Source organism: Cavia porcellus, unplaced genomic scaffold, assembly GCF_034190915.1.
Source record: "Cavia porcellus strain 051 isolate PalLab524CR breed Dunkin Hartley unplaced genomic scaffold, mCavPor4.1 scaffold_15, whole genome shotgun sequence".
Lineage (NCBI taxonomy): Eukaryota > Metazoa > Chordata > Mammalia > Rodentia > Caviidae > Cavia > Cavia porcellus.
In genome coordinates, this window is record NW_026947498.1 from 44,855,938 (window position 1) to 44,880,684 (window position 24,747).

At 34.8% G+C, this 24,747-nt stretch overlaps 2 protein-coding genes across 4 annotated transcripts; one reads left to right on the forward strand and one right to left on the reverse strand.

Moving 5' to 3' along the window:
* Positions 1-3,221: 3,221 nt before the first annotated feature.
* Cldnd1 (claudin domain containing 1) lies at positions 3,222-10,861 on the reverse strand. 3 transcript variants are annotated; one of them, XM_003469237.5, is made up of 6 exons: positions 10,682-10,757; positions 9,541-9,591; positions 9,039-9,348; positions 6,289-6,399; positions 4,782-4,919; positions 3,222-4,613 (listed from the first exon to the last, which is right to left on the reverse strand). In XM_003469237.5, the coding sequence occupies exons 3-6, from the start codon at positions 9,328-9,330 to the stop codon at positions 4,393-4,395; spliced, it is 762 nt and encodes a 253-aa protein (XP_003469285.2). In that variant the 5' UTR covers positions 9,331-9,348; positions 9,541-9,591; positions 10,682-10,757; the 3' UTR covers positions 3,222-4,392. The 3 variants fall into 3 exon arrangements, with proteins under 3 accessions (XP_003469285.2, XP_023420622.1, XP_005003449.2); XM_023564854.2 differs by having other exon boundaries at positions 9,541-9,584; positions 10,682-10,745; XM_005003392.4 differs by lacking the exon at positions 9,541-9,591 and having other exon boundaries at positions 10,682-10,861.
* A 7,874-nt stretch (positions 10,862-18,735) lies between these two features.
* Positions 18,736-20,811, forward strand: Gpr15 (G protein-coupled receptor 15). Its single transcript, XM_003469238.2, has one exon. It carries the CDS (start codon positions 18,879-18,881, stop codon positions 19,956-19,958), a length of 1,080 nt encoding a protein of 359 aa, XP_003469286.1. The 5' UTR covers positions 18,736-18,878; the 3' UTR covers positions 19,959-20,811.
* Positions 20,812-24,747: the final 3,936 nt, after the last annotated feature.

Sequence of the window (24,747 nt, forward strand, 5' to 3'; positions counted from 1 at the left end):
TTGATCGGCATTTAGGTTGTTCCCAAGATCTGGCTATTACAAATTGTACTGCTATAATATAAACATGGGTGCACATATATCACTGTGGTTATGTTTTCAGTTCTTCTGGGAATATGTCCAGAAGTGGAAGAGCTTGGGTCAAATCAGACTTCAAATCGCAGCACTTTGAGAAACATCCAGACTGACCTCCACAGTGGTTGCACTAGTCTACACTCCCACTCAAAGTGCAAGAGTTCCTTTTTCCACACGGCCTTTCCAGCATTTGTTGTTGGTAGTTTTCTTGATCCTGGCCATTCTTTCTGGAGTGAGATGGAATCTCAGTGTGGTTTTAATTTGCATTTCTCTAAGGAGTAATGATTATGAACATTTTTTTCATGTATTTATTTGCCATTTGTATTTCTTCATGAGAACTGTGAATTTATCTTACATGCCCATTTTTGGATTGGGTCTTTAAATTTGGGGGATCTGATTATTTTTAATTCTTTATGTTCTAGACAGAAGTTCTTTGTCTGAGGGACTGTTCGCTAACATTTTTTTCCCAGTTTGTGGGTTTTCTGTTCACTATGCCAGACATTTCTTTCAACATGCAAAAAGTCTTTAGTAGGACAGGATCCCAGTTATTGATTCTGTTAAGTACTTTTGTGTGATTTGACTCTTGTTCATGAATTCTCTACCTACCCTTATGACTTCAAGATACCTACCTACTTGGTCTTCCAACAGATTCAGTGTTTCTATTGTAATATTTAGATCTTTGATCCATTTAGACTTTAGTACATGGTGACAGGCATGGGTCTAGTTTTAGTTTTTGGCATATGGACAGAGATGCAAAAATTCTCTATAAAATACTGGTAAACAGGATGCAGCAAATCATCATGAAGACTATACATCACGATCAAGTGGGATTCATTCCAAGAATGCTGGAATGATTGAACATACACAAATCAATAAATGTAATCACCATATCAATAGAGCCAAAAGAATCACAATTATTTCTATAGATGCAGAAAAAGCTTTTGGTAAGAGCCTTATAGAAAATTGGAATAGTCTTTATCTCAATATGATAAAAGCCATCTATGACAAACCAACAGCCAGTATCACATTAAATGGCCAAAAACTGAAGGCCTTTACATTTAAATCAGGCACAAGGCAATAATGTCCATTATACCACTCCTATTCAATATAGTGCTGTAAATACTAGCCAGAGCAATTAGACAAGACAGAGAAATAAAAGGATTAGGGGTAGGACAAGAAGTTAAATTATCATTATTTGCAGATGACATGATACTCTACATAGAAGACCCCTAAAACTCCATTGAAAGACTCGTAGGTATAATAAATAAATTCAGTAATGTCGCTAGATACAAAGTCAACACTCAAAAATCAATAGCATTCCTATACACTAAGGACAAAATCACTAAGACACAAATAAGAGAAGCCACACCCTTCACAATCGCATCCAAAAAAACGAAACACTTAGGAATCAATCTAACAAAAGTAAAAGATCTATTCAGGGAAAATTACAATATCCTAAAAAAAGAAATCAAAGAGGACCTCAGAAAAATGGATATCCCTTGTTCACAGATAGAAAGAGTGAATATTGTGGAAATGGACATTCTCCCAAAAATGTTATGCAGATTTAATGCAATCCCAATCAAAATACCACTAGCATACATCACAGATCTACAGAAATCACTCCTAAAATTCATCTGGAAACAGAAGAGACCTAGAATAGCAAGGCAATTCTAAGCAACAAAGGCAAGGCAGGAGGCATTACAATCCCTGACTTCAAGTTATACTACAAAGGGGCTGGAGATTTAGCTCAGCGGCATAAGCGCCTGCCTGCCTGCCTTGTAAGCAGGCAGTCATGAGTTTGATCCCTGGTACCGATTTAAAAAGGAAAAAGACAAAAAAAAAAAAAAAGTTAGACTACAAAGGTACTGTAACAAAACCAGCACTATTACTGGAATAAAAATAAACCTAAAGATCTATGGAATAGATTGGAAGATACAACTACAACTACACTCAAGACACCTTATCTTTGATAAAGGGGCCAAACACACTCACTGGAAGAAAGTCTCTTTAATTAATGGTGCTGCAAATCAAGGTTTTAAAAGATTTTTTCATTTATCACAACTTAACATTCTTTAAAAAAATGAAAATGTTTTTCAATTTTGGGCATTGTTTTCAAAGATTCAGTGGAAATTAAAATTTACCTTTCCACTGACTTTAAGTCTGACTGATCAAAAACTGTCAATGAGCAACTTCACATGGGCTTAGCCTTAGAAAAACTTTTACATTGAGCAAATGGCCATTATGTATTATCGCAGACAAGTCTTTGCAAGAGGGTGATTTCAGACTTAGCATTAGGCTAAAAATACTAATTACAGCACTTATTCAGCAAGTAGGGATTATAGTGCTTTCTAAATTTAAGGGTACTGGTAAGGCTAGATAACACAGAAATACAATTCTGCCTTTCAATTTACACTAAGGGCTGGTTTACAGGCACTTGTGTAGCTAACCCTGCGGGTAAAAAGGCAGGAACAGTGTTTAAAGTAACTTCCTAATACAAAAATGTATACTACCAATAATTTTTCAAGCCTATTCTTAATGTTCTGTTCGTTCACTTAGCTTTTCCTCCTATTCACCTTCTACAGGTGCTGTCAGTCAACAAAACGTTAAGAGTTAAAAACAGGTAGAAATCTGCCAGGCCCAATGGTGCATACCTTTAATCCCGACTACTGGAAGATGAGGAAGCTAGAGAATTGGATCCTGCAATTTAGCAGGATCTTATAAGCACCTACCTAGTTCAAGATCATGAGTTTGATCTCTACTACCAAAAAAAAAAAACCATGCCGGGGGCACACATAAGTAATCAGCCCTTTCACAGGCAACTATGTACAGAGTAATACTGGCTGTTACAAGTCAGAAGTTGATTTCTTTACTAGAAAACAAACATCCATGACTATTAAATGACTTCACAGGAAATTAATCATTAAATAGAGATGACAAAACTAGTTAGAAAACCTGTTTTAAAATTCTGAAACATAAAAAAGAAAATTCCATTTTCTAATAGTGGTAAAGGCTGCCGTATTTCCCAGAAGCTAAAACAAATGCAAACACAGTACATAAAGACAAATGCAGAGTAGTAATGCATTTTCCACAGAGACCCCATTATTTTAATTCATTGAGATTTAAATCAATTCAGACACTGCACACAAATCTTTGAGTCTCTTCTCATTTTTATTTTGTAAAAAAAGACAAGATTTAGGATATGGTAAGAAATTACTGTTACTTTTTCTAATCTGTCAAATGCTACAATATGGAATAAATAAATAAGATTTTTAAAACTTCAATGTTTATAGACATTTATAAAAAAAATTATTGAATTAGAAGACATTATATAATGTTGATACACCAGGGAGGGATTTCGGCAAGGAAAGGCACATCATTTCACCACAAGAAATAAAGACCATAGTTGGAGGTCAATGGACAGTCATAGCTTTAGATCTTGTGGTAGTATTCCCAGCTCTGAAGGGTCATTATGGTAGAACTTTGTGATACTTATCTAGAATAAACAGAAAAGTGTTGGGGAATTTTACTTTGTGATTCTAATGTAATGTTAAAAATAAATCACTTTTAATAAACCTGGTATGTAAGAAGGAACAAAAATTCAAAATGGGTTGGTGGTACTGAAAACTCTAATGACCTTGAAAAACTAAATATAGTAAGATTAACTCACTTATCTGGTTAAATTGGAACTTTTGCAGGTATAAAATTAAAATCCAAGTAAATACTGCGTCTTTTCACTTCTTTTCTTGTAGAGACACATACTGTAGATATAAACAGCTACCATATTTCACATTAGATGAAGGTATGTGCCAAAGTTTAAGGAAAAAGATTACAGATAATTCCCCAATTTTATGGAGGTTAACATCTTTGAAAGTAGCACTAATACCGTTGGCTGACTAAATATAAAAGAAAAGTAAGCTGTTTTGCATTCATAAAAGGCTTCCCAAAGAAATTAAACTTTCTAGATCAACAGATGGAGTTACTTTTACCAAAAAGTCTAAAATGGACATTAGCAGAACCTGTTCTGGGTCACTTTCTCACTTTCAATTTTCTTTCACAAATCTGTATCAACTCTCTGTCCATTTCTTTCTGTCTAGACGCTGACACTGATTGGTTTATTTGAAAGATGAAATCACTCAAGAGTAAATCACATAAATTTTAGTGTTATTAAGTGCGCATTTAGTAGGGTATATAAATAAAATGGATTTTCAGGATAAAATGATATATTCACAAAAAAATAAAAATTAAAAACAATTGGGAGGCAAGGGAAAATATGAATATCAAAAATATTAAAAATAGCCATGGTAAAACGGAGCTTCTCATTCATGCCACACGATATGCCTTCATTAAGGTGTACTCTTTCCGATTGGTATGAGCAGCCCAGATAAAGAGAGCAGAAGCCATAAACTGTAAGGGAGCTGAGACGCAAGCCAAGCAGAAGGACCATCCAAATTCACCGGATACATTCTCAGGCATCTCTAGTTTCTGGTGGAGTAATTCAATTCCAGCAACATAACAACTTACTGAGCCCAGCGTACACAGACCTTGAGGGGAAATTAGAAAATAAACAAAACATGACTTGATAAAAGCACAGTACAGAGCTTTTCAGGCAACATGACATTATGATAATATGTGAATCTTTATGAATTATAACTTTGTGGTCCCTAAAGAGACAGGAGGAAGTTAAAATTTAAGTATGACACACGACTCACCAGCAAGGAGATGGAGAATGCCCGTGGCAATGGTAGGATATAAGCTTCGGCAAATACAAGCACAAAGTCCAATTAAAGCCCCAAAGCACATCAAACCTAGACTAACAAAAGGTAGGAGGAACTGGCAACGCCAAAGATCTGGTTTTAAAAGGGAAAGAAAGAACAGACATGTTTCAGGTCATTTTTCCATACTGGCCATTTCTTTTATACTATAATTAGAAATATTTTAATATCGAGGCTTCTTTAATAAATTATTCAAAAGGGTCCTTGGCTCTGGAAAAAAAAAAAAAAAAAAGCAAAAAGCTACTAACAGGAAACAGTTACCAAAGTCTCAGTGTGCCGTGTTTTACACATACATGTTCCAGTAACTCTTATTATTGAGTACTCTTTATTTTATAATTGAAGAAACTAAGACAAGAGGCATAAACAACTTTTATGAAGAAAATAAGTGAGAGCCAGGATCTAAAGTAACAAACAGTTCACCACAATATATAAACAATACCTTATACTTTCAGAATCTAAAGGGAGTAAAAGCAAGTAAAGAATGATTAGCCCCTACAGGGCTGTTGAAAGAAAATACACAAAGCACACAATGTAGTGAATCTGAAATATAACCAGGTGTTCAACAGAAGTTGTAATTATCAAAAATTCTCTTATCAACGTGGGAAGAAAGGTGATGGCTCACAAAGCATTTCATTAGATTTTCAGATAATTTTAATTACTAGTAATATATTAGTATCAACTTTAACCGAATTCTACTTTCTGGTGAAGGTATTTTTGGAAGGCTTTTTGGAACTTCTGTACCACCAATAAGCTTAAATTAAAATATGTCTTTCTTCTCAGTTCCTTTCAAACTCTGCTAATTACATCTATCCAGCTTCATTGCAAGTTTTTGTTTCAGTTTGTTTATAATATGGTTGTTATTCCAGGCAAGCTCCAGTTAGGTCTCTATGGCCCTAAAAACTGAGGTTTAAATCTAATGACAGTAATTCATAGGTAGCCTGGCCATCAAGGAAAAAAAATGCTCATAATACTTTTTTTGAACTCTCCATTTCATTTGCGTAACTACCATCTAAGCAGGGATAAACACACCTGATACTCAGTAACCCAGTAAGAGCTTGCAATTTTTTTTCACCTAGGTCTATCTGAACCTCACCAATGGAAGAGTTTAATTTAAGTACAGGAATTTATTATTTATCCTTATTAAATTTCCTCTTAGCTAACTGGGCCCATCAATGACATCTATTAGAAGTCTGGATTTCACCAATGTACAAACTGCCTCTCTCAACTTAAAACTACATGAAATCTGGTTAGGTACATTTCTACTTCCTAAAATACATTATCAACAAGAACAGACTAAATAAAAGAATAAATAAACTAATGAATAACTAAAGAACAAGTTTGACATGATCTACTAATATACCATGTTAAAAAATTAGAATACAATCATCCACAAAAAATTATTTCCTTTTCACCCCAGTTTTCCCACAGAGATCAAAGTACTCACAGGTCCGAAGTACATCAATTCCACTATTGTGGTTTCCAGGATCAACATATTTCTCCATGAACTGCTCATTTAGTGTGAAACTCATGCATTTTGTGACAACATCAAATGACTCTGGAATAAGAACAATGATTGCTTACTGTAAAAACATTTTACAATATTCTTTCAATAACTATCCTACAAAAGGAAAAACGATGGGAGAAAGGTGTTCAAGAGAACAAGCAATCTTTTTGGTCCTGACTGTCACACAGGTCTCTGATGTCCAATGCACGCCACTGGTTCTCAGTGGAAGGCTGAAGATGTGGACACTAGGAAACAAAAAAAGTACGAGCAACAAAATACATGACAGAATAGATACATAAGAGGACTAAGGAGGAGGGGCTGAAGACTGAAATAAATAAAAACTCTGATCGTCTCCTCCAAATTTGTGCTACCAGCTGAAGTCCTCAATTCAAAGGGTAGTGCTAGTCTTCCAGCTCCTCAAAACAGAAACTTTAGAGCCATTCCCCATTTCTTGTTGGATAGATCCAACAAGAAATCCTTGAGGTTTTCTCATCAAATATTCAGGATTCAGCTGGTGCTCAGTGCTACTTATTTATAATACTTATTTATAATCCTTTTTGCCTGAATCACTGCAATGACTTCCCAACCAGTTTCCTAACTTCCATTTTTGCCTGCTGCTTATCTGTTCCTACCACATCCAGGGTGAGCAGATAATGCCTCTCCATTGCTCTAGCACCCTACATGGTTGTCCATTATAGTCACAGCAAAAACCAGAGTCCTCATGATGCCTAAAGTCCTGCACATCTCTGACAATAAACCAACTGTATCTTTCCTCTCTTCCTCTAGTCCAACCTAATAAATACCTTACTGATCCTTGAACATTACAAGTACACTCCTGCCAATGAGCCTCCACAGTAGCTATTTCATCTAACCTACATGATCCTTGGATTGCCCAGATGGCCAACCCCCTCATATAGTCTACCCACATCAACTCTGTACCCAAGTAGTGTCTTCTCAATGAAGCCTATCCTGACTATGCTACTGAAAATCCTAACCTATACCCACCAATATTTCCTTCCCTTCCTCTATTTTTGCTCTAATTTTCAACAGTATATATCATGTTTTAACATACTATGTGCTTATTCATTATATTACTTATATTTATTGCCTGTCAAGCTTATTAAAATGGTATTTGAAAAATAAAAATTTATTTTCTAAATTATGAAGCCCTTCAGACACCGAGATATGCAATAATTATCTGGTGAATGATTAAATAACTGGTAAAATTCTAGTATCAAGTTCTCTTGTACCTTCATAATTAGGACTGAACATTTTCAATGAATTTTAACCAACTTTCTCTCCTTGCCTTGCACACTTCCTTTTTTTCATATAAAATGACATAGTATCATCATTCTGATGCATAGTAACTCAAGCTTGTTCTGCAAATAATTTGAATACAATGAATCCCCACCAAGAGGCCAACAGAAATAATCATGATTAAAAATAAACTGAGAGGGGCTGGGGATTTAGGTCAGCGGCATAAGTGCTTGCCTTGCAAGCAGGCAGTTGTGAGTTCGATCCCTGGTACCGATAAAAAGGAAAAAGATAAAAATTAAAAAAAAAAAACAAACTGAGAATTTCTCCCTTACAATAGGCACAAAGGTTTCCAAAATAACTGTTAATTAAAATCTTCGTGTTAAACAAAAATGCCTGCAAAATAAATCTGAGAAATAACTAAAACTTTTCTTCTGTAACACAAATTTTTAACCTACAAAAATTCTACATCAAAATTGCTGTAAAACTGTTTTGGCTACAAGAGGTGATCATAATAATCAGCAAATGTTTAAATAAATTAACAATAAAATATACATTGTTATTAATCCCCCTCACTTCAGACACAACCCATTCCTTTTGTCACTTTCTGCAACAGTTCCTAAAGACTCAGGAAATTCTCTATCCTGAGAATCTTTAAGTGGTATGATCAAAAACACAGTAAATGCTGCTGTCATGTGCCATCCAACAGAAAGGCAGGCTTGTAAAAACATTACTGTGTGTTCTCATCACCTTACTAACCAGACATAGTACCCTATGGCTTCTGAATCTTTCCTAAAGTCAAAATGAACATGACGGGTAAATGTTTTGAATAGATTCAGGACTTTGAGGCAGTCAGAACAATACAACTAAAGACACTCATGAAAGAGGACTTCCATAGCTGCTTTGCAAAGTGGCAAATCAATGGGATGTGTGTTCAAACAGGGCGGTATTTTCAGGGCAATTGTCTTCTACTGTAACAATTTTTTTGAAATTTAAACATTCATATTTCGATCACATCTTGTATACAGATTTACATGCAGTCATTCAAATTATGAACCATAAGATATAAGGGAAAGTGAAATACTTGCAATAACTCCAAAATGGACAATCAGTTCACATTTGTAGATCTAATATCAGTTATTTTATCTTAAAATTTAAAGTCTTCCCATATACTTTTCCAATTATTTTCTCAAGAAAGGCATACTAATAAGTGAATACATAAGTACAAAGATGTAAAATGGCTTTCCTAAGTTACTTATCCAGTCAATAGTAATTAATACCATGTTAATGTCCAGAAGTCAAGGAGAGAAGGTGATAGGAAACGATACATTCTTGGGGAAGGAGAGAATTCACAAACCTACTCATATTTGACTAGATAATCGTCAGGGCATTTTCTTTATCATTGAGTAAAGAGAGAATTTTAAATAGTAGAATACCTGTCCTTTCTACAGGTGCATACCAATGTGTGTTTTTGGGCATGGTGATACACCGTCTCCACAATCCCAGTGTGCCGTTATATCGGAAAAGTGCATCATTGTAAGTCTTTTCATCTGCTTCATCAGCATTGAACTCTTCCCAGATGCTTTTGTTCAAATCACTTGAATTTTCTTGAACTGGACTTCGATATTCATACCAGAAGTCTGTGCCAATTGAGGCTGCCATGTAGATGGTGGAAATGAGGCTAAGCACACAAGCAATTACAAACGCTGTCGCAAAACGGTTATCCATTCTGGCATTCAGACTGCTCTGTTTAAAGTTGAAGAAAAAAGAAAGGTCAGTCTCCACAAACAAGATTATTTTGAAAGAATTTCTCTTGAACTCATTCTTTATCTTATTTCCCAACCCTTATTTAAAGTAATAATCACAAAAGAAGTTTTTTAAAAGCAAACATTAAGTGCAAAGCAAAACTATTTTAATACGTATAGAATGCTCACATACCCAAGATGCTACGGAGACAGAGGTCTTGTTCTCTAGTCTATCACCTGCATACTAAAACAGACAACACTGAAATGGACATACACATTACAAATACAAAAAAACAGACATGCCCATGGTCAGCAGTGCATCGTGCACACATTTTTAATTACAGGCTGAATTTTCACACATGCAGTAAAGTTTGAAGTGTTCTGGGAATCAACTGGAAAAGCAAGCCCTGGAAATCGGCTCCTCCCAATTTCTTCAGAAAAGGGAAGTCTCTCAAACCAAGGACAAAAAGTCAGGAGCCATTTAGAAGCTAGAGTTGAAGAGGTTAAGTCAGAGGGAAAGGCTTCTCTAGGTGTATGAAGCAAGAAAGAGAACAATGACATACAATAACATTACATGTACATCTTTCCCAATCTGTTAAAACTAAGCCAAGACTCTGCACACTGCCAAATTCTCACTACTCTTCCCATTCCTCATACATTAGTTCTTGAATCTCTTCAAGTGCAACCTTGCTCCTTCCCTAAATCCCATCTATATCCACGGAAATTAAATGATGCCTGTGAGAAAAATGAAGTAAGCAAGATGTGAGCCCTCGCTAGGCGTGGTCAGGGGCTCTCCGGCAGTAGTAAATGGCCGCGGCAAAATGACTCAAAGGCGAATCACGCTGAGTCAAATCTTACCAATACGCACCGCGACCGCACCAAACACCTTGCAAAGGTGTTCGAAAACTGGGGTCGAGTTTGGAAGACGGAAAATGACTCAAGGAAGATCAGGGCAATTATGATAATCAATAACTCAAGAAGTTGGGTTTGTAGTTTGGTTTTTCAAAAATTCTTTTATTTTGGTGCTCTCACATGACCTTAAAGGATCCAGGCATCGGGAACTGTGGCTGGGCGGACTCCCAGCGCGGGCGGGCAGAGGAGGCCGAGCCAGCCAGGCTGGGGCGGGGCGGGGCGGCCCAGCGCGCCCCCGACTGCGGCCCCCAGAACCGGCCGGGCCCTCCTCGGACCGTTTAGCCCCGCAAAATCCCCCGCCAAGCACGCCGTGCACAAACGCCTAGCCCCAGCCTTGGACGCCCAACAGCCCCGCTTTAAACCGCCGCGACGCCGATCGGCTACGTGGCTCCTCACCGGCAAAGCCGGCTACACTCACTCACCGCCCATCCTCTTGTTCCACCAGCTTCACCTTCTAGCTCGGACCACAGCACCCTACTCTCCCCGCGCCTCTTCTGACGCACTTCCCTGCAGAGCCCGCCCCCTCCATAACTCCCGCGCCACCGCCTCCTCATCCACCACTAGCTGGGCCGCGGCCCGAGGCCGCGAGGGATTGTGGGGGTTGTAGGACCGACGCGAAGAAAACTGCAGGAGGTGGCGCCCAGCATGCCTGGCGCCTTGCGAGGCATCATGGGTGTTGTAGTTCACTCCGAAGGGCGTGAGGCAGGCAAGGTGAAGGTAGGGGGCTAGGGCTTTCTTATAGCTCAGGAATCAAGAGAGAGAGACAGAACATAAGGCGACCCATCATCGGTCACCACTAGCGAAGACTGTGATCTTTATAACTCAGTCAGACTTTTGTCCTGTGCTTTCCGTATCGCATTATCTTGCCTATATATACCATACATACGAAGAGCAATAGGATACTTTTAACACGTCAGTTCCCTTTTCCACTCTCACACAGCCTTTCTTCCAATAGAGCAGATAATCTGCTTTGCTTACTTAAGTTTAGACTAAGAGGGACATGACCTGGTAGCTATTATCCTTCTAGAATATGGTATTATTTGGGTTCCATAAAATTTCATTATAGCTGCATGAAGTAGTGAAACTCATTTTGTTATAGTAAAGTTGACTATTAAAATATATTTTAGTTGATTTAAAAGTATTAAATACAGAGGGTAGATAAGATATCAAAACAAAATAAAAATTGTGAACATAGAATGAAAAAGACGGGCCAGGGATTTACCTCAGCAGCATAAGCACCTGCCTGACAAGTGCCAGGTCATGAGTTCGATCCCCGATACCAAAAAAAAAAAAAAAAAAAAAAAAAGGACAAGCTTAGAGGACATCACTTCCAGCAGAAAAGGTCTTAGATAATATAGAACATTGCTAATGATGTGTGTAAAAGAAGCAACACAATGACTGACTGCAACTTGTGGACAGGAAGCAGAGACAGTTTTTCTGTTTTGTTTTAAATTAGTTTTAAAAGTTTTCTTTGGTTTACAATTCTGATCTAAGTTTAAAGGGCAGCATCTAGTGATGGAATTCTTGTTGATGTATCTGGTGGTGGCATGGCACATCATATGAAGAGAAACAAAGGGTGTCAGGGACACCTTAGCAATAATATATGTAGACCCATGAAGGTAGCCTGAGACCAGCAAAGCACAGGCTTCTCAAAGATACTACTCAAAAACAGTAGACTCAAGGAGCAGAGGAAGTTCTGGAAATCCTCCTCTATGCTCGTAGGTCTTGGAACCTCGATACTGCACAGGAGGAAGTTGGGAACCTGAAGGTGAAATCACATTCCTCACACCCCAACATACTAAAAAGCCTGATACTTATTTTGTATCTGTAGTTATAGTTCGCTTGCATTGGTAAACTTCTATTCATAGCTAGTACATAAATAAAAATAAACCAGTAAGCAAATATATCATAATTATTCAAATATGACTGACTGTATATTGTCATGTATCTAATCAACAAGAATTTGTCACAGGCATCAGGTAAGAAAAGTGCAAATGCTTAATGTACAGGAAGACTTTTGGATGGATTTATGCACAAAAACATTATCATATCTGTTGGCCCTCAAAGGAAATCCCCTGCTTTTTTGGGTCTACTTCATGGAAGTCACAACATCAGTGAACCCAGATAAATACAAAGGTAGGAGATAAAAAGAAACAACCTCATACTTGACTTAGCAAACTCGAATATTGGAGTAAGGTAGTTTTGTGACCTTGGAAAATTACTTCACCATCTTTAACTGTTGGTTTTCATTTTAAATTTACAATATATGTATTTTTTTTGAAAGGGGTCTTGTTTTGTTTCCAGGCTGATTCTGGGCTTAAGCAGTCTTCCCTGCTCCCATGCTCCTGAGAAGCTAGACTACAGGAATATGTCACCAGGCCCACAAAAATACAGATGATCTTGTAAAGACTAAAAAATGAAATATATAAAAAATGCCTAATATAAGATCTGTGGATTCGTTAATAATCATTAAATTATTAGTACTTGGAAATATTTGTTGATACCTATAATGTTTTACTGTAGTTAGTATAAACAGTTCTTGAAAACTCCTGGATTGCCCCATGCATGTAGGAAATAAACGATTTTGACAGACAGGTGTCCTTGTTCAGTGGGTTATGACTCTCTGGACTACCTGCCAAGTGAGTAGGAAAGACTTGCCAGAGTGGCATTTCTGCTTTCCTTGCTTAGCCGTGCTCAGGAAATTCCAAGGCCTTGGCTCATATCATACATAAGTCATCACAACTCCAGAGGCAGAGGTTCCTGTAAAGGTCAATGGTGCTTTCACCTTTCAAGTCTTCAGCGTGCCTACAAAACAAATGGAATCACCAACTTGGTTCTGATGTAGAAGTGTCTGTATGTTTGAGGTTCTGACCAACTTGACCATCTAAACACAGAAAACCTGAACATACAGTTCCAGCAATCATGCAGCCATATTTGTGGTTTTCTGCATCTTTGATGTTGTATAATTTCTACTTGTGCTAACTTACATAAAATAAAACCTTAATAAATTATGGAGCTGAATTTCTGGTTCTATTTCCTGCTTTACTATTCAAGAAAGAGTAGCTGCTGTTACATATTTTCACAAAAGTTAGAGATGGTTTAATGCAATCAAGTACAGTTTTAGGTTTAAAAGCAAAAATCAAATTAAGTTTTTTTATTTTGTTAAATATGTTTTTAGTTTCAGCAAGAAGGTGCTATAATTACATTGCATCTTAAACCTAATAACTAAAAATTAGATTTCTGATGTCAAAACTTGTTTTTATTTTGTACGTACAACTCTTCATATGAGAATTCCTTTCAATACCAAATTCCCTACTATACTTAATTGTGATTTTATTTAATTGTTCATTGTTAGGAAAAATTACATGAGGCAAGATACACCTATACTGTGATTTTCTTATATATTTTGTCCTAACTTTTCCTTTTGGAGTTCAGATAGAAGGAAATTAGAAATACATAGAAGCTCTCAGTTTCAGCCAAAACTATCCTCAAAACACTCTATCAGTCCATAATTTTCCTTGTACCTATTCATTACAGAACAATGGTAAATATTAATCAAGAAAAAAACCAAACAGAAAGCCAAATAAAATGATTCTTTTCATTTAGCAATTTCTGTTAAGTGCCTCACAGTTTAGTAACCTATACTTATTTGAATGTTTGTGCTTCTTAAGGACATAGAATGACTATATGTAAATAACAAATTTATATTCTCAAATTGCCAACAATTTAAAAATCATCACTGCAACTCTTTGAGAAACAATTTCTTTCTGGGCCCCTGTGGCTTCCTTAGGAAAATAGTTGTACTAGTATTTACCAGTATCACTTGAAGTTCTAAAATTTTATGATTCAAAATTCTATAATAAAGTAATTACAAAACGTGACTGTCATCAATTCACAGCATTAGTGTTTCATCGGGAAATTTGTGTATACAACATCTATATCCTAGACAAGGTACAAGAAGCAGAGATAATAGAAAATGCAAAAAACAGAGAAAAGACAGAAACAGGGCAGAAAAGGCAGAGAAAAAGCAAAAAATAAACAGCAACATATCCCCTGCTGTTTCAAAGATAAACAGCAATAATGAAGAAGATAGAAATTATGGAAAGATTTTCTTGATTTTTTTCTAATTGCCATTCATCATATACCAATACAGGTGAAAATGTTGAGCCCCATACAACATCTTTTCAAGATAATCTTCATTGCAGATAGGAAACTAATGTGATAAATTAATTTCAACATTTATAAACTAAGTGAATATTTCTCTCTATTGATCCTAAGCACAACCTTCCAAATTCATTATGAGGCCATAAGTAGTTTCATATTTATTGGGTTGTGAATTTCTTCTGACTTAACAAACTGTGCTGAGTAAAACCATTACTATAAACTAAAGTAACTAACATTACTATAAATTAACTAAAAGATGTGCTATATTAACTTAGAAACTTCTTCATATTAGTTTAGGATGTGATAAAAAAAAAACCCCAGGACTGGACAGGCAATGAAAGCTACTCTAGAAGTTGTGAAAATTTTGAATGCACTGAGAATTACTCAGAATTTAAGCATGACTCAGTCCAGGTTGGCAAACACTTATTGGCCATGTACCACACAGCATACACTGTGCTGGGTTTCCAGGAACACCAATATTCACAAACAATTTTTGTTATGCATGCAGACTAAATCTGCATGTTATATGAAGAACCTTAAGGTATAAGGTATAAGTTTCTGGAACGAGTAACATCATTGATAGCTATATAAATGTGAGTTAACAAGGGAGATAATCCAGTAAGTAAAGTGACAAAGAGAGTGTGTAGTGAAAACAGTGAATATATGCCACTTATTTGTTATGATATTACATTATAGTAATAAATTCTCCAAATATCTTAAAGGATAAAAAACAATAATTAAACTTTTAGAATAGAAACAAATTTCTTAAACTGAGCCAATTAAATGATTACACACCTTTGTAATGTTCAAAACGTGGCAAGAAAATGTAGCTAACAAATAAATCATGCTGTCTGCCTGAATAGATCAATGAGAAAAAGTTTGCTGTGTGTTCTTTGTCATTTATCCTGGATGCATCAGCAGAACCTGTATGAATGAAGGCTTTATATCCAGGAATTTTTGTGTGCATATAATCTGATGAGATACTCTGTACCTATTATAAGGGTCAGAATTAGTGACAGAAAAGAAGCCAAAATAATATAATCTTAATTCTAAGGATTACATCCAATTGAGTGACTCCATTACCACAAAATCCTCATTCTGTGTGTGAAACAGAGACTGCAAGCCATAGCTACAGCCATATCAGAGGACAACATCATTGGTGTCTAAGTAAATATGAGTCACTTGAGCAAATGTCTAAATAGAGACATCTTCATCTTCAATATCCGACCAAGTTTTGAACATATTTTAGAACTGGAATATAGAATAAATAGCTAGGGAATAAAAAGCCAGTTAATTTTTAAAGGGTTCTGAGATCCAGGCTAAAAAACTTCCATAGTTTCAAATTTTGTTGTAGCTTTTAAACTTAAATAAATAGCCAAAGTAATAGCAAAACCTATTATTTTGGCCAATTTATGTAAATATAAACTATGATTCTAAAAGTGTGTAACTGTAGAGTACTGCTTACTATAAAGTCCTAATGTACATCTTTCCCCAGTGATTCTGTGTCACTAGAATCTAGGACAGGATTTGGGAACCAGTAGTACATTTTTCCAGGTGACTGTAATGTAAGTGACATTTTCAGACAACTGCAAGTTGAAAACAATGGTTTTTAAAAGTCAAGGACTTTATTTGGTGGCTGCTGATTTCTATTTTGACAACGGAAAAACAAACACAGGATCTACCTTTAAGTAGTTCATGATCAGTTCAGGGGGTCAGATACCAAGGCAACCAAACATTTGAAATGAGATAGTAAGCATTTTATAAGGGTATTTTAAAAGTTCAAAAACAGAAATAATTATTTCTGTCAGAGATTAACGAAAATATTTTCAGGACAACAATTCTTAAGAGGTGACTGTATGCTGTAATTCAGTTACTAATATTTACATTCTTTTTTCTGCTTTGTCAGCACCTTATACTGCTTTTTCAAATTCTTTTGGAACTCAGTGTTAGTTTTAAGTTTTGACCAATATGTAAGTAATTATTTTGTTATTATCTTTGAATGTATTTCAAAGGACATACAAAGTCCTACAAATAACCATTGTACTTAGCTTACTGAGAACTATGACCTCCTCTATTTTATCTACTGAGCATTCATTGTGGTTCTCCCTTAAGTTAGGATTATGCTGTTATTAAAAGCCCAGAACCATGTTATTTTTCCTTTATTGGCTTAATGGGGGGGAGGGGGGTTAATATGTTTCCCAATTTGTATCACCCAATGCAACTAATCCATGATCGATAGTCTCATACTGCAGTGTTTTATCAGTAAATATTACACATCAAAGTGGCCATATATGATAAAGAAAATTACTTTATAATTGCTTCAGTAATTCTCAGGAAGTCAGATTGACTTGAGATAGTTTAACATCACCAATCCAGTGTCTTTAGAAACATGAAAGATTTAAGAAAGACCTACATAATGAAGAGTCAAATGTTTTCCTCAGAATATTAGCATGACTTTTTTTATACTTTTATGTTGAATTCTTTAGACATATCTAATCAGAATCAACCTAAATTTCTCAGATCAGAATCAACCTGGTTTTCTCAAATGCCAAAGAACTTCCAATTGTAATCCTAATATTGAAATACAATTACAAATAAAGAGTATGTATGGTTGGTACTTTTTAACAAAAACACATATAGATGTAGTGTTTAAATATTCTGTTACTCTATTATCTTTTTCAAGTAAATATTGCCCTACTTTAAGCTATTTGAAATGAATTATTCTATTAAATAATTAAGGCTTACCCAGTGGGAAAGATTTCTGCCCCAGAAATGTCAAAGCTGTTAATTAGTTTCTCTGATCTGTAGTCTATATTTAGTGAAGATATGCCCCTCCAGGAAATTAAAGAGTAGCACAGATCAGCTAGCGACAAAGAAGAAACCAACTCAAGTCTGTGTGTCAACTCCAAAGCGACTTCTTAGTGCTGTCCCAGAGGACATGACATTAAACACATCAAGAAGGAGAGAAGAACACAACAGACAAGATCGTTCTTTTCAATATATGAATTACTGGAAAAATAAAAATCATTCAGAATGGACTTTACACATTTGACAGCAGTATTATCTACAGGCATATATTCTTCTACACAATGGTAATGTCAAGGTGAGACTGGAATATTGAACATTAAATGAGATGGAGAGAAGGGGAGGAGAGCCTTGAATCACTTGGCCAGTACACAACTGAAATCAACAAAGTCAGTTTCAAATTCATTGTGTTTTATGTGGTCTTTGTAATATAAAAGGAAAAATATATGAACAACCCACGATAGAAACCTCTGGTTTGCTGTTTCTCAAAATCTCTCTAGTATGATGTCACTTATTATGGATATTTACACCTATTGCCACACAAACAATGTAAAGTGAAATTTGCTAATATATAGAAATACTTAATATAAAAAACCATGGCTTAGAGCTATCCAATCACTGCTACAAAGGTGGAGTATGGTAAAGATAATGCAAAGGTAAAAAGGAGCATGATCAGTATCTGGAATCTGATAAAAGGAAATTTGAGGGTTAATAGAGAAAATCTCCAATAAAAGATATTAATTCTTATGAAAAGAAGCTTCAGTAGGTGAATTAAAACAGTAAGAGGATAAAATAGAGCTTGTATATTTTAAATATGATTATAAATTTTATAAATAACATCAATGCCTACAGAAAGACTTGTTTATTCTGCTAATTGTACAAGATCTCAAAAACAAGAATTTTCTGAATTAATTTTAATAAACTAACATTTATAAGGCACAAACCATAAATATGATGCTAGGCTAAATGTGATAGAAAGTCTGAAATAGTAAAAGCAAGTGAAAGACATGATCTAGTCTTATGAGGATTTTAAAAAGTATTGAATGATACAAGGTTGGTTATTTATGAGAGAGACAAATAAAATTTCATGCCCTAATCGCAATCATAATGTTTACACTAGGTGCAAGATGAAAAATCTCCGATTCACTTTTTATGCAACAAAAGATCAATTTTCTTCATATGTCATCAGCAATGTAAATAAGAGTATCTTCGTCATCATCTTATAATTCTAAAGGTGAAAGTTCTTAAACATGAAACAGAAAACTAGATTTAAAAAATCACAGTCAGAAAAGCAAAGATCTTTAAAAGAGGTTAGAATAAAAAGTTGATTCATTAATTCATTTCTTAATTTCTGGATTTAAGAAAAACAATTCAAATATCTTGAATAAAAAGTCAAAAGAGTAACTCAGTTTCATGGGGAAGCACAAATAAACAAAACCACAACCACAACCAACCAACACTAATCAAAGGTGGTGCTCTTTGTGGGTCCTTTCTAAAGATTGGTAGAAACTGCAGGTTTTAATCTGTTTTCATGCTCGCCCAAGATCTTTAAAAGAGAGACAGAGAGACTATATAAAAGAAGATCCTAAAATTCATACCAATACATCATAGGTAAGGAAACTTACCAGACTTGGCATTTGATCTTCAGTGATGGACCTGAAAACCACCTCAGATTATTTGGATTATTACTATGCTACAAGCCCAAACTCTCATATCAAGGGGAGCTCCCAAGTTCCTTACACGCCTGTGTTCCTTTCTGTCTTTTACACAGCTGTGTTCCTGACTGGAGTGTTGGGCAACCTCATCCTCATTGGTGCACTGCACTGCAAACGTGGCAGCCGAAGACTAATTGACATCTTTATCATCAATCTGGCTGCCTCCGACTTCATTTTTCTTGTCACATTGCCTCTTTGGGTGGATAAAGAAGCATCCCTTGGACTGTGGAGAACAGGCTCTTTTCTGTGCAAAGGCAGCTCTTACATGATCTCAGTCAACATGCACTGCAGTGTCTTCTTGCTCACTTGCATGAGTGTTGACCGCTACCTGGCCATCATGTGTCCAGCTGTATCCAGGAAATTCAGAAGGAGAGACTGTGCGTATAGAGTCTGTGCCAGCATCTGGTTTATCTCCTGCCTTCTTGGGTTGCCTACTCTTTTGTCCAGAGAGCTCACGTTGATTGAGGATAAGTCATACTGTGCAGAGAAGAGAGCCACTTCAATGAGACTGACATGGGCGCTTGTCACTTTAATTTTCACCTTTTTTATCCCTTTGCTGAGCATTGTGATCTGCTACTGTTGCATCACAAGAAAGCTGTATACTCACTACCAGCAGTCAGGAAAGCACAACAAAAAGCTGAGGAAATCCATAAAGATCATCTTTATTGTTGTGGCAGCCTTTGTCTTCTCCTGGTTGCCTTTTAATACTTTCAAGCTCCTGGCCATTGTTTCTGGATTGCAAAATGAACTCTATTTTTCATCAGCTGCTCTTCAGCTTGGGATGAAGGTGAGTGGACCCTTGGCATTTGCCAACAGCTGCGTCAACCCTCTGATTTACTATACTTTTGATAGCTACATCCACCGGGCCATCGTGCACTGCTTGTGCCCTTGCCTGAGGAACTCTGACATTGGGAGCAGCACTGAGACATCTGATAGTCACCTTGCCAAGGCTCTTTCCAACTTCGTCCATGCAGATGATTTTGTAAGAAGAAGAAAGAGATCTGTGTCATTCTAAAAGCATCTATGACATTTCAAGCTCCTTTGGTGCTCTTAAAGAGAATTAAGTTTTGTCAACAACAAAGAAGAAAAATACTAGTAAGATTCATATTTCTTCATAAATCCAAGAAAACTAATTTTTAAAAGGAGCACAAAAAGTCCTGTGTCATGACATAAGAAGGCCAAGTGTAATTTCAGTGGAGTGGCCTTATTTAACACTTGACAACCAAGTCAACAAAGCAAAATACAAGTTCTATCTGTTTTTTTGTAGCTCAGATAAAGGTTGCTTTTGTATCAGTTGTTCATAGTAACTCTGGACTGGAAAAAGATCTATGAGGGAAAAATCATTTTGTATTGTGTTTGTGATTGGAGCCTACTTTGTCATCTGGTTTTCTAGAGTGTTTTAACAAGTAAGCGTGCAGCAAGATTTGACCTTTATTTGCCTTATAAGATATATTTGTAGAGATGATGCATTTCATTATAATTCTATAACTGCTTTTAATGGAGTTTTACTATGTCCTTTGTTTTCATTGTCTTCATAAGCTAAGATTTGACTTTGGCTAATTATATGTTGTTATATGGCTATCAAATGAGAAGGTTAATACTAATATAATTGAAGCTTGACACATGCTTAGATCCTCCCTCAGCAAATAATTATCTGGTGTTTTAATTGAGATGCTTTTGTTCATTCCTCATAGCATCATTTGCTTGTATAATTTGAGGTTAAAAGTTAGATAAAGGGAGACAGGCTGCTCTATATTTGTCCAAATTGAGAAGTCTGTAACAAAAATGTTACTAGTTTTCTATAGACATTTTCTAAACCCATAGGCCTTCTTGAATTGCTTAATATAATAAAATATTTATTGAGTCAATTTATGTCTATATTCAATTTGTACCTGTACTCTTTTAAAGACCATAAAGTGAAAAACGTACAATTAGTGGCACCCACAGAAGACTGTGTAGCAGCAGACATACTATTGTGAACTATTTTGATTCAAGAAAGAGTGCACTGTTTTTATCTCCACTGTTAACCCAAATGAATAACTTTATTTCTAAATATTAGACTTAGAAATTTAAAACAAGTACAATCTTTTCAGAGATTAGGTGATGCTATTTCAACCATTGAAACTTTCAAATCAAAAGAAATCTCAAATAATAGACATCTCATATTGTAACCTCTACCTATACATATTAATTTCTAATACCATATCAATGTTAATACCAATATTCTGACAGCCTTTTAATAAGTTATCATGTTTATATAAAAACTATATAAATCACAATAAATAAAGCTTCTAAGAAAATCTAAAACCAAATTTCAAAATAATTAAGTAAACCTCCAATGTTAAATCAAAACAAAACACAGGAGGTAAAAGACACAGTTTTTTAAAAAACAAATCAGCAAAAACACTTTTACTAATCCTGAAAGTTATTGCCTTTTAGAAACATTACTTTTTTAAAAAATAGTTGAATTAATCATCCAAGGTATATAAAAAAAATGAAAATTCCTGGTTTTTTGTTTTAGCTTTATCTTTAATGTTAAGACATTAAGAAGGTCATTTTATTATTTCATATTTAAACTTTAGTGGTAATATCTATGTCTAAGGAGTTATCAAGAATGGTATAAGACTAAGAAAAAATACATTTTTGAAACATTAAGTAAAAAAGTATCAAGTAAAAATTTACTGCTAAACTGCGATTGAATTTCTGTTTTTCACTTCTAAATGCTGCTTAAAAATTCACAACCTGGAATACTAAATGATAAATTAATCATCCTCATGTAACAATTATTTAGAATCTGACTTACTTTAATTTTATGCCTTTAATTTTTGCAGGGAATGGCAAAAATTCAAGGTCACATCAAATTAAAATTATATTACTGGACTTTTTAATAAATAAATAGAAATAATAATTGTAAACATAGAAAAAAATTTTAGTATATTTCGTATTTATAACATGTCCATTACAGAAGGAAAAATGTATACAATTTTATAGATAATGCAACTAATAGAAAAAGTTCAAAAAGTCGACATGTTACTGTATCATATATAAATTTCTCTGTTATGAAATGTAATTAATAGTAGCACTAAAAATGTACTATAATTTTTTAGTCATGTATACTGTGCGTATTTTTAAACCATATTTCAACATGTTACTATGAATGAGTTCAATTTACACACATATAGATAGCGCTATATGTACAAACATAAACATGTAGTAGTTACATAATCATGTTTTACAGGTTGTATCCTAAGTTAGAAAAACAAATCAAAATTTAATGAGCCAGAGTAAAGACATAAGAAAATCACTACAGCATAGCATTACTTGTAATTTGATTTGGCACTCTAAAGTTACTATAGTATAGGGCTTTAATGACAATAGAAAAAGATAGTAATCACCAATGTATGTCTCTAGTGATTTTTCTTGGATTTAGTTCAGAAAGATTCTCCAATAAGCCCTGAGTAAAATGTCTTCTGATAATTTAGAATTAATTTAAGATAAATATTGTCAAGACACATATATATAGTCCAAACACATTGCCAAATTCAAAGATTAAAACTAACCTGATGTTCCTTGTGAGTCACTACCTGTCCATTCTAAAGAGTCAAAGTCGCTTCTGTGGTGAACAAGTTACAATACTGGTTTTAAAGGGAAGCTGTGTGCGTGACAGAGTGATCTAGTTCCACAGGTCACAAGTTAATTCTTAAATAGGTACCTAAATATACAGCATGATGGTAAATTGAGTGGAAGAACTCTTCCTCTATGATTCATCATAACTCCTCAAATCACTCTCTTTAGCCAGCTCAGAAGTGAGAAATGAGTCGTCTAGTGTGCATGCCCCAGAAAAGACTATGCCTCCATTTCCCTACAGAGTTCATTCACAAAAGTAAAACAGTACTAAGAAAAATTAGAATTCACTTCCAAGTTCAGGTAACTGCTGTAGCTTGTGAGGAAGATGATAACTCCAGTCTCATTATAGAAAGAGAAATCATTAGGGGCAAACAATAGGTGGTAATTCTAACTGTCATAGTTATAGTTACTGGTTGCTACATTTTCCCTTTTGGCTTCCATGAAAGTTGGTTTAGATTGGATTTTCCCCCTGAAAATATCTGTTGCTGTTTTATTATTTGAAGTTCTTTTCTTATGTCAACATTCTTTGTTTTTATTAATTACATGAGTAACAAATTTTGATTCAAATTTACATATTAGTGTGCAGGAGAAAAAGAATCAGTTGCCTTTGTTACTAATATTCAGACTAAGGTATTTCATCTTAGTATGGTTATTTTATATCTATCTGGCTGATACTGAATATAAGAAAAGAGAATATAAAATATAAAAAGAAAAATATAGTAAATAGAAAACAAAATAAAACGGCATATGCAAAATATATCGACATCTAAAAGAATACACATAAATTGATTAAAGTGTTAAATAGTGTGCTCTGTAATATTTTATGTTTTTTATTGATAATCTATCTGATACTGTGTTAGACTTTAAGATTTAAATAGATAGAAGGAGAACTTATTTCCTCACAGTGTATACAATCCACAGTTATTTTTTAAAAAAAGAATGAATTACTGACATTCAGGTAAAAGCGGATACATAAATAAAAAGACCAAGAGATGGAGAGGGGGAGGAAGAGGAAGGGAAGGGAAGGGGGTGTAAAAGAATTAAGATGTGTTATGTACATGTATCACCTTATCACAATGAATATAAATATTATGTACTGCAAATATATACTAATGAAAAGAACAAAATAAAATTACTAGTAAAATAACTTCTTTGATCTTTTTCATTAAGGAAAAGCCCATACTTATTCCCCAGAGAAGCACTGCTGTGTAACTGACATTACAGTATGATTATTTTCTAAAGGCTGTTATATTTCTTCAAAGAAGTATTCATACTAGCATCCCCAAGTGAAATTCTTCTCAATGCCCTTAAAGATTCCTAGGCTACAGATTACTATAAACACAATGACACATTTTGAACATCTTGAACACAGCTCCAGACACATATCTTGAGATTTATTTTTAAATGACAAACTAAAATGGTGTGAAGACTGTGTAAATCCACTAGAACCTTTCCCAGATACAGTGATTTGATAAGATGCCCTCTCACTTAACCTCAGCTAAGAGCAAAAACAAAACTAAACTCAGATAGAGAACTAATAAATGAGAAATGAAACGTGGCCTGTGGTTTCATTTTTAAAGCAAAAACACAAATTTTGAAAGCTTGAAGGTGGATGGAAATGGCTACTTTATTTATAATGGAAAAGGCATTTATGACAGGAAGACTTGCCCTATGTACATTAGTAAAAATACTTTAAAGTCAGGAAAATTAATAAAGGATTGAAAGTCAGTGCAGAAGAACATAACTTTCACAGTCCTTAGGATTTGAAATCATGAGGTCTTCCTTTCTATAATTCAAACAGAAAAACTACTGTTAATGAACATGAAAATGCCAGATAATAAAGATAGACAAATTAAAATTAAGAACATAATACTATAAGAATAGGAAATATTTAAACATTATTATTGGGTTTTACCATGATGGGATTGTTAGGTGTTAGGAAGGATTACTGAGTGTAATTTGATTAAGTTTCCTAAAGTAAATTTAGAGATCCATATTGAAAGCAACTCCAATTTATAGTGTTTTACCCTGAATAATAATTATGGCCATATGAGAAAATATTTGTATATGCAATTTTTTGGAGAATTATTTGCAAAAATAGAAAAGTAAAAACAACTAAATGTCCAGAATTGACAGAATAAGTAAAGATTTGTGTGTAATCTTGCTAGGAAATATTA